The sequence below is a fragment of the Amphimedon queenslandica genome, unplaced genomic scaffold (genome assembly GCF_000090795.2).
Source record: "Amphimedon queenslandica unplaced genomic scaffold, v1.1 AMPQUscaffold_12552, whole genome shotgun sequence".
Lineage (NCBI taxonomy): Eukaryota > Metazoa > Porifera > Demospongiae > Haplosclerida > Niphatidae > Amphimedon > Amphimedon queenslandica.
In genome coordinates, this window is record NW_003547211.1 from 2890 (window position 1) to 14035 (window position 11146).

The 11146-nt window shown below is 34.5% G+C and overlaps 2 protein-coding genes across 2 annotated transcripts in view; both read left to right on the top strand.

The window, feature by feature from the left end:
* The first annotated feature begins 667 nt into the window (after positions 1 to 667).
* LOC109587496 (uncharacterized) lies at positions 668 to 6792 on the top strand. Its single transcript, XM_020003738.1, has 10 exons — positions 668 to 823; positions 1259 to 1784; positions 3325 to 3925; positions 3993 to 4163; positions 4233 to 4397; positions 4469 to 4666; positions 4815 to 4991; positions 6130 to 6309; positions 6383 to 6574; positions 6626 to 6792. Exons 3-10 carry the CDS (start codon positions 3877 to 3879, stop codon positions 6790 to 6792), a joined length of 1299 nt encoding a protein of 432 aa, XP_019859297.1. The 5' UTR covers positions 668 to 823; positions 1259 to 1784; positions 3325 to 3876.
* A 654-nt stretch (positions 6793 to 7446) lies between these two features.
* LOC109587499 (uncharacterized) overlaps positions 7447 to 11146 on the top strand; it is a 7934-nt gene continuing 4234 nt past the window's right edge. Inside the window, exons 1-4 of the mRNA XM_020003739.1 lie at positions 7447 to 7693; positions 9687 to 10391; positions 10437 to 10622; positions 10671 to 10835. Coding sequence (XP_019859298.1) covers positions 10310 to 10391; positions 10437 to 10622; positions 10671 to 10835 — 433 coding nt within the window. The 5' untranslated portion in view covers positions 7447 to 7693; positions 9687 to 10309. The remainder of the gene's footprint in view (positions 7694 to 9686; positions 10392 to 10436; positions 10623 to 10670; positions 10836 to 11146) is intronic.

Genomic DNA, 11146 nt, shown 5'->3' on the forward strand with positions numbered 1-11146 from the left:
AATGAATGATGGCATAACAAAACTTGGTCAAATTGCTAAAATTGCTAAGTTATTTTAGTTGATTGCTGGTCTGCCTATACATGTATAATTATTTTGGACATTGCCATAAATTTACAGTTGCCATGCATGTACACTGTACCTGTACTGTACAGTCATCTAGTGTGTCTCAAGGTATGGGTGAAGCTCAAATCACCCCAAATTTTTATTGCATCCAAATTTTTATTGCATTTTCTAGTTTTTATGCTCTGTAGAAATTCTGAGCTTATTTTGACTTTAAATTCTAGAGTTTTGGTCCCTAATTACAGACACACTAGATGACATGTACAGTACAGGTACAGTGTACATGCATGGCAATTGTAACTTTATGGCACATGTCCAAATTATACATTATACAGTTAAGTTATCATACAAATTATACATTTAAGAATTGCATGTAGCAAATTTATGAGAAAAATCACACTATAGCCTTTTATTATTATTTTTTAAAAATGGATTTGAATTAACCCTCAATTTTCATGCTGCATGAGGTTGTGTATTAAGTTTGAGCTGATTCTAATTTTAAGAAAAAATGCTGAAATTCTGAGAAATGCCCTGTATTACATGTGTATATAATTTCTTTTACGACATTATTTTGTTAATTGATATTTATTATTTATAGTTGCATCCATCAAGTTCATATGCAGTATTAAAGGTTTCAAGTTCATTTTGTATTAAAGTGCTTGATATTAACAGTATAGAACTGATAGTGTGTCTGTATGTGGATTTCTCTCATCACTAACTGATTTATGGACTGTGGCCCAATAGTGATTATATTCTCCATAAGGTAAATGCTCACCTAATAAAATAAGGTTTACTGTATATCCTTAAATGAAAGCCGGATGCAAATAAACGCCAGGGTAGCAATATAATTGAACTATAAATACACAAATCTAGCCTTGAAGCAACTCAGATGCTTTGTAGATACTTCCTTAAGTTTCCGTACAAGTGAAATGTGTGAGGTCAGTGGTTCGTATTCCACTATGGGCCGAAGTTTTATTTTATTTTTATAAATTTTTTTGAGGTCCAAGTGCCATTTTAGGAAATAGATGCCTGGGCTATTATTTAAGGGAATTCTGTACTGTAATGAATTTTTGTTGATGTGCCATTTAGTGTGCACATACATGTACATGTAATGGTGCAAAATTTCTATTTTGATAAATGATTATAAATTTGCCAAAATTTATCCCTAGAAGCTATTATTATTAATAACTTCTTGTAGATGATGCTGATACCAAGTAGTCCTCCTGTTATATTAAGGAAGAGTTATCTATAAATAGAATAGCATTAATGGACACTAGTCACACTGCATCAAGACTGAAATTTATGCATCCTCCTATGGGACATGATCGAGCTATAGATTTCAATATACATGTACATGTATTAAGAGATCTTGTGGAACAGGTTAAAGTACTAATTAATGTACATGTACTATACATGTACATGTATGTACTATGTACTTGTCTGGTGGTGTAATATACATGTACATGTATGTATTATGTACTTGTCTGGTAATGTAATACCGAGGACTGAGATATCTGCTTGAGGTGAAGTTGAGGGAAGATATGAGGTATTGTATTACTCTACTCACCCAGACATACTGGTCACTTTTTATAGTGTGTGTATCAATTTTTATTTATTTAATTATTTGTTTATTTATTTAATAGGTACGGCATGATTTGTTAAAATGTTAAAATCATTTTATTTTGACGGTTTATTACTTCAATATGGAGAACAAAGTGTAAACTGTAAGGGATACATTTTTGTACATGTACGTAATGCATATAATATTTTAAAAATTAATACTTTTCCCAAAAACTGAAGTGCATCTGCAATGCCCCACCCTTCGTGTACTGCACATGCAATCACGTGCTGAGGCATAGTGGCCAGAGGGCTGAGGAGATCAAAGGGTGGGACAGTAACTCAATATTAAAAAGTGATCCTCTGCCTAACTACTATCAGTAAATTGTAGTTGTTAGAATGATTTCGTAATTGAGGTGACAAGGCCTGGTGCAGACTCAGTGTGATAGTCACTATGACACATCCCCAATTAAGGATATAATGCCACACCCCCAAGCTGGGTTTCGTAGCTAGTTGAAGCAGCTTGCATGCAATCTACTACTTCTGCAGGCACATGTACAACAGTATAATTACGTGTATATGCTCGAGCAAGTGCAACTATAGAAAGCTAACTGTTCCCCTTCAGGAGCCTTATATTGTGGCAAGACCACACTCTCATTCCTTTATCAGCAGGACTTCTTGTGCAGGAGTTATTGTTGTTTTAAAGGCTGTGTCTTCATGGCCAGCCTTTAACCCAATTAGAAGCCTACAGTTATTTTAATTAAATACCACACAGTGTTGCATTGTGATATAATGTCACTGTTATTATATTTTTGATGATATGATCTCATAGCATGATCTTATATCCTGGTACACAGTGCACGTGTCAACTTTCATAGAGTGCACATACATGTATGCCTACATGTACATATACATGTTAGATTACACATTGATGTTTTTCATTATGTTTTGCTTGAGTCAATGGTGTTTCCTTTGTTTTGACAACTGCAGTTAAATGTCACTCCTTATTATTTTAATGTAATGATTGGGGCGAGCCTGAGCTCGCCCCACTCTAGCTAGACTCTCAGTCACGCCCCGTCTGTCTGTCCTCGTACGTCACCCCTATTTATGCGTAGATCTAATACGATAGATAGATATGCATTACCAATGCAATTTTCAATTTTTCATTAAAAGTGGGAGCGGTCACAGTAAAATAAAAATGGCAACCAACACACTGGAAGAATTCATGAGCTTTCTAGCAGCAGTATAAGGCAGATACACTGTCCAAAGACTTCTCCAGCAGCTATAGAAGGTTTTAAATTCAATTAATAACCTATGAAGCTCGTCTTTATTGATGCAATTGCTATTAAAACTGTGAAAGTCAATCAAGCTTTTTCTCAGTCATCTTAAAATTGGATAATATTATATCTAAAGTTAAGTAAAGCATTTTTACAGACATTTATGGGCAAGAAATGTGTATGTGAAACTAGAAGACTAAAAGTTAAATAAAAATAAATGATATGAAGTGATTTTATCAGCAGCATTAAACTTTCATCATGTAAATCATGCTTGCTATGCCTAAATCATGATGCATGCTTTGAAATCATCGGGAGTAGATTATAGATGGATAGATCCAGTGCCATATAATTGCTTTGCTAGCTTAGGCTCGCCCCTTAATGTTCTACATTCTTCTAGTATTCCTATTCTTTAATCATACAGTCACTTTAGATGGTTTTAATGGAGCTCCTTATCTTATGATGCAACTTAGTGATATTCATTGACAAGAGGCCATTTTTTTTCTTTTAAACTCATTAATCTCTTTATGAGTTTAAGTTTTTTGGGGGGACTGTGCTAAGGTAAGAGTAGTCTAACAGATTATATTCTAGTCTAGCTACATTTATTATGCCCTCCAGATATACATGTCCTTCTGATAAACTATTATATCATACCATGATCTTATCCTAGTGCACATGGCGCTGATTACCACTGAGCCAATTAACATTCTTTCTAAGGAAAAGGTCATATGCAATTGTATAGCCCACTGTTATTGTTGTTCTAAAGGCTGTGTTGAGGTGTGATGTAATGTGGCTATTATCATGTTTTGATGAATTGATCTCAGCAATATCCTGTGCCACCCAAGCTGCCACCTTTCATACCCCTGCACTTCCATAGAGTGCACATTCCGGGGAAACTCACCATAGCTCTGAGCTAATCAGTGGTAGCTCATTATAAAAAGCACTACTTGCACACAAAGTTGCTTAGAATAAAATTATCTGTACAATGAAGGTCACTGGAGTTATACCAATTCTGCTTCTCTTTCTAATAAATGGTAATCTTAATGATTAAAATTATAATTACTAGTACATGTGTATGTAATATGTATCCTTCCTTCCCAGGTTACGTTAACTGTCAAAATTTTGAGTACAACAATAACGTTCATTTTGAAGATGGAAACTTCTCCTTAACTGTTGTATTTCAAGTAGAAGCAACTTATAACTCAGTAACTGGTGATGTGTGTGCTAATGGAGTCACTAATGATACTGCTAACTTAATGTGCCAGAATACATGTATGTTCCGCAATTCTTCTTATAAAGCTGTAGTGTAACCTATCCTAATGTTATTTTATACTTTTATAGCTAATCTACAAGCAGTTGGTTTTGTAACTACAGACTACTCCACCTTTGTGTTCAATTCTGTTGCTTATAGTATTGATTGTTCAAGTGGTATTGATACTTGTCCTGGTACTCAAGTTTCTAACTGTGATTCTTATGGAGGACTATTAGCAGTCAAATGTGTGATACGTAAGTTAACAACTTCCCGCTAAATTGTTAACAATTATTTCATAAAATATTTAACCATTATTTTTTCATAGCTATTCCAGAATGCTACTCACAATCGGTAGTTATGCTAAGTAATCCAGTTAATACAACCATTCCTTCTGGTGGCTATTACGTAACTGGTCATCCTGTTACCTGCAGCTCTAGTGGTAACTATGTTCCAATATGCAACAGTGTGAACATTGGGCCATTAGAAATAATAGCTATTTGTGCTTATACAATAATTGGATCAGGTTAGATTACATCACTTCCCTTGTTTTGATTGCAGCAGTAGCACTTTATATTGACTGTATTTACATGCACCATTATTTTACTAATCTTTTTATGTATGAATATAAATGTGCTGTATGTACATTAACAATTTCTCACTTCTTTTTTTAGGTGGGTTTAATGGAGCTCCTTCTGGTGTTACTGTTCCTCCTCCTACTCTACGTTCTAGTGATACTGTATCGAATCAATTTAGCTGTTCTGGTAGCACTTACAGTAATCTCAATTGTTCTGGTAATAGCATAATCAGTTCATGTCCTAATGGATATGCTACTGTCACATGTCAGAAAGGTACATAATCATATATTGCAAGCTGTCCTCTGATCAATAATGATAATGTTATTGGCCACGAAAGTGTACCACTTCATCTATAGAGCTCATGCACAGATTTAATCAATGGGGGTGGGGCTATGACTGTCTGCCATCTTGAGTGGCAAGAATGTACATGGTGAAATATTGAGAATGGAGAAAAGTCAGAATAGATTCTGCAGTTGACATTACAGGCTAATGCAAGCTAGGAGATGAAAGTATTGAGTGAAGAACTCTCTATAATATTCTATAGCCAAGCATGATATCTCGTTGGAAAATCCCAGTTTGCTAGACTGCATCTCCATTCATTCTACATGTACATGTATGTATACATTCTTCCCACCCAACATGGCGGGAATTTATAGCCACACACCCCTTGATTACATCTATGCAAGAGCTCTATATGTACTCTGACCCCCGGTGCCAATATTGAATTTGCTATGTGCAGAAATGCCCAGTGGCGGAGCTGAACCCGGGCCCACACGGGCCTAGGCCCGGGCATCAAAGCTCTGTAATGAGTTCATTAGTGCAATGTAAACAATTTCTTGCCCAAAGTTTAGATAAAGCCAACCACAAGCCTCACCAGAGTGCACACAGGTGCATATAAGCAATTAGCAAGCATTTTCAAGTAAAATACCCAAAGAAAATTAAAAAGCATCTATGGAAAAAGCTAAAAACAGGACACACCCACATCCGGGCCCGGGCATCAGTTTAGTTCCATCTCCGCCACTGGAAATGCCTACTTCATTTTTGAGGTACACTGCACATACACTTACATGTATTATCTGTTTTTGTGAAGAATTCTTATTCCTTGTCATTTTTGATGAAATGGTATGTTTTTGGCCAAATTTTGATTTCAAAAACCCTTTAAAAATTCTATTTTATCATAGTCGACTCAAAGTTCCGTTACACAACATAAGTACATGTACATGTACATGTATATGGATTGGAAAATTTTAATAAAATTTCTCCTAAAATTTTATTAAAAAATTTGAGAAAAGTTTTTTACTATAATGGCGTACAATAGTTCAATTATAAAAATTTATAAAAATTCAATTTTGATTTAATATACCAATAGGTTTTTACACAACTTAATATAAATTACTTATTTCATTTATAGTTTGTGATGAGGACTATTATGCTACTTTATTTAATAGTCAAACAGCTACCATTGATGGAATCAGTTATACCATTGGGATACCGCAGTTCTGTATAACAGGGACATATGCAAGAATATGTAATGATGGTACTAATTCTCCTGAATTGGGACTAGCTTTATGCAATAGTGCGGGATTTCTATGTAAGTTATTAATAGCTTCTTTGTTCAACCTTAATAAAATATGCATGACATCCTTGTGTTTATTTTTATTTAGTTGGTGAGCTCCTTTCTTCAAACTCAAGTCTTGCTGAGACCCTATACAGGGGCTCTCCCCAGGGGATATTGTATTTGAATAGATTCCTTTGTTCTGGTCATAATTGTCAAGGAGATTCAAGTTCAGGCTTTGCCAGTAATCCACAGTGCTTCAATGGTCAACTGGAAACTATTGTGAGATGCTCTAATATAAGTAAGACCATAATTTTTATTATATAATGTGATAGATCTTTTGTGTTAACAGAGTCTTATGCAGTTGTCATTGGAGTTACTGTCGGTGTATTGGTCGCATTTGTAGTAACAGTACTTATTGTTGTCATATTAGTAGTTGTGTTTATGGTCATCCGTAATAAAAGGACTCATAGACATGATGGTTTATTAACAATTAATGATGATATTTATATAGATTGATATTGTTTTTCTTAAAATTATTTTGAATAAATAATTTTTTATAACTTTTACTTATCTTGTCATACTGGGAGGGATTTGACTACAGTGATTTTCCAAACTATAAAAACATAGATAATAGAGACTACGTATTATCAAGAATAGGGGTTTCCCGATTATTCCGGAATAATTTTGGGAATAATAGGTAGCACTTCAATTCCAGAATAATGCTGGCCTAATAGGTGGATCAGTAGCCAAACTCTAATTAAAGAGCAGCAAATGCAAAATTTTTGAATTTTTTAATACCTGAACTAGTTGTAACTCAATTTTTGAACAAAGTTTAGATTCTAAAATTGATATAATAGAGACTTATATTTTGCAGTCTCTGCTGATAGTGATACTTTAAATAGCTTCTCAGACTTACTAATTTTCATTTTTATTGTAGTTAGCTCATGATTATAAAGAATAAAGTGAGAATAATAGGGCAGAATAAAAAGAATAATAGGCAAATTTTTGAGAATTTCTGAATAGAATTATAGGTTAAAAAAATTAGCATAATCGGGGCACCCCTAATCAAGAGTAGCCAACCACGTTCAAACACGTGGTTGAGAGGCGTGGTCTTTGACACGTGAAATGTGCCAATATCTGTGGATGTGCCATAGATATTAGAGTAAATGAAATACTATGTGTGCGTCATTGGCTTTGTTTCAGTCTTCAGTTCATCATTTGTATCTGCTGCCTCTGGAAATGATACGACGCTCCTCTGTTCCCTCTTTTGATGAGGCTGATAGTTCAGATAAGGAGCATTGTAGCTAGATTAAGAGGAGATGAATTTGGTCAAAGCCTAGTCCCTCCTATTTATGAGATAGTGAAGAGCGAGATGAAGAGAACCCTACAAGAGTTTTCCAGTGGTCAGATATTTAAGGTAATAGTAATGTAATTTTGGCTGCTCCACTTGTGATGTCAGTATTATCAAGAGTACATAAATACCTAAATTGTATAAACCTCTTGAGGTGAGATTGACAGGGTGGCCTATGAATATCATTACTATCTTTACGGTATCCACCGACGCATGATGATTGGCTGCCATTTTGGACGGCAAGACCCAATTGAGGGTAAATGGAGAACAATCATAACTGATTTTTTGTTAGCATGGAGCTTTTTTGAGCTACAAAAGCTGGTTGCAGGAAAGAATGGGTGCTGCTATGCATCTCCTAAAAGGAATTTGGTGCAATATGAAGCATATTCTTTATTACGGCTTGCTTTCTGCATTAGCCCATTCATACTCCATGGAAAGTTGCCGTCCATGAAAATTATTTCAGGCTCAGTCATGCCCGCTGCTGTATATCATTCTTTGACATAATTCATTCTCACCCAAAGAGGTCTATTATGTACACTTAGTATTCCTGCCAGTTTTCCTTTAGAGAAAAGTGTCAAATTTGTTTCATATAATTTTACTTCATATGGTATTCTACAAAATGATTCTAATAAAAAGGATTTTGATTCTTGACTGACAATAATATGTAGTTTCTTCCCAAGAATTGTATAGACCACCCTAGGTGTGAATTGGAAAAGATATGATTAAAAAAAAATTTATATACAATATCCACCCACACTTCATAATTGGCTGCCATTGAGTGTGGCAAGTTTGTTATGGAATTAAATGGAAGACAAAGAAAATCCCTCACTTACCTACTGTAGCTTAGCTTAAAGGTGCTTGTAATAAAGAAAAGCTTCTCCTGTCTTTCAAGGATTTTGTCAAATTTGCTGCAGAATTTTTAGTATAGGTTTATTTTTATGTCTGCCCATTTGTTCTCCATTGAAAGTTGCCAATCAAATTGGCGGCCAGAATTAATTTTATCCTAAACCATGCCTCACAAGTCACAACTGTAAAATTTTAATATTCTTCCTACTATACATTCAATTCTTGCTTAGAGTTGTCTATACGGATATGTCATAATTTTAATATAATAATTAATCATAAATTATTTAATAACTGACATTATTTTAGTATTTTTTACTACTTATTTGTTGAGTTGAGTCCATTCATTTATACATGTAGTTAACATGAACGATAGCATATCAAAACTTGGTCAAATTGCTAAATTACATGTATTTTTGTTGTTTGCTGGTCGTCATGTATAATTTGGAGTGTGCCATAAATTTACAATTCCCATTCATGTACACTGTATCTTAAAGTGTGAGTGAAGCTAAAATCACCCCGAATTTTTGTTGTGTCCCAGTTTTTATTGCATTTTCTTACCTTTGTAGAAATTCTGAGCTGATTTCAACTTAAACTTTTAGAGTTAGGGCCATTTAAAGAAGTACATGTACATGTAGCAAATTTATGAGAAAAAAAAAAGGCTATAGCTTTTTAGTTTTTTTTGGAAAGTGGCCCCAACTTTTATGATGCATAATGTTGTGTAGAAGTTTGAGCTAATTCTCATTTTAAGAAAAAATGTGAAATTTTGAGAAATGCCCCTGCACTACATGTGTATATAATCCTTTCTTTTAAGACATTATTTGGTTAATTATTGATATTTAGTTGTCCATGAAAAAACTAAGTTTCAACTACTAGCCACTCCTACTGCCATTAAGTATCGTAGAAATACAGATTTATACTGACCTGCCTCAGTGGCTCGTACTGTTGCTAATGTTAGTGACTTCCTTATATGCTCCATGTCATTATGACTGCACCCACTTTTAATGAAGATTAGACTATTTAACTGTAGTAATAGTTAGACAACCCTATGCATATTTAATGTAGTGATTTTTTGTCGATTTGCCCAAGGTTTAATGTGAATTTTTGTTTATGTGCTATTGAGTGTGCACATACATGTAATTGTTTAAAATGTCGGATTTTTTCAAAGTTCCTAAATTTTTTCTTACGAACTATTATTATTAATAATTTCTTATAGATGGTGCTGATACCCAGTGGTCCTCCTGTTATATTAAGGAAGAGTTGTCTGGTAATGTAAACCTGAGGACTGAGATATCTGCTTGAGGTGAAGCTAAGGGAAGATGTCATGTACTGCATTACTAAAGAAAATAAAAATTTTTTAAAAAACTTTTAATAATTTTCCCAAAAGTGACATGCACCACCTTTTGTGTATTGCGCATGCCATATAGGAAGCTACGGTGTGGCTGTTCCCTTCACGACCACACTATTGGGGTTAAGCCACACATTGTAGGTGTCTCCAATGTTCCTTTATCAGCAGGCCCAGACTTCTTTGGAGGAGTTATTGTTGTTTTAAAGGCTGTGTTTTTGCCAGCCCTTAACCCAATTAGAAGCCTACAGAAATTTTTTAATTAAATACCAAACAGTGTTGCATTGTGATATAATGTGGCTATTATCATATTTTTGATGAATTGATGTCATTGCATGATCTTATATCCTAGTACAGAGTGCACGTGTCAACTTTCTTAGAGTGCACATACTTGTACTGTATTTCTAATGAAAAGGCTACAGGAAACTCCCCAGAGCTATGAGCTAATCAGTGGTAGCCTGTTATAAAAGCATGCAGGATTTCTAACTTACTGCATGCAAACAGTTACTCAGAGTAGAACCATCAGTACAATGAAGGCCACTGGGGTTGTACCAATACTGCTTCTCCTGCTAAATGGTAAGCTTATAATGACTTTTAAAGTAATAATCCCTTCTTTCCCAGGTTTTGCTAACTGTCAGAATTTTGACTATGACAATGTCATTGATTATGAAAATGACAACATTACCTTAACTGTTGTATTTCAAGTAGAAGCAACTTATAACTCAGTAACTGGTGATGTGTGTGCTAATGGAGTCACTAATGATACTGCTAACTTAATGTGCCAGAATATATTCCACGATCCTACTCGTAAAGCTATAGTGTAACCTATCTTAATGTTAATTTATACTTTTATAGCTAATCTACAAGCAACTGGTTTCCTAACCACAGATTACTCCACCTTCATGTTCAATTCTGTTGCTTATAGTGTTGATTGTTCAAGTGGTATTGACACTTGTCCTGGTACTCAAGTTTCTAACTGTGATTCTTATGGAGGACTATTAGCAGTCAAATGTGTGATACGTAAGTTAACAACTTCCCGCTTTGGTGTAAAAAATATAATTTAATCCTTTATTATACTTTATTATCATGTACATCTAGCATCCAACTTCCTGCTACATTGTTACATGATTTCTAATCTTCTTGATGAAGTGATTTATAATTAACTATACTTATATTTTATAGCTATACCAGAATGCTACTCACAATCGATAGCGATGCTAAGCAATCCAGTTAATACATCCATTCCTTCTGGTGGCTATTACGTAACTGGTCATCCTGTTACCTGCAGCTCTAGTGGTAACTATGTTCCAATATGCAACAGTGTAAACATT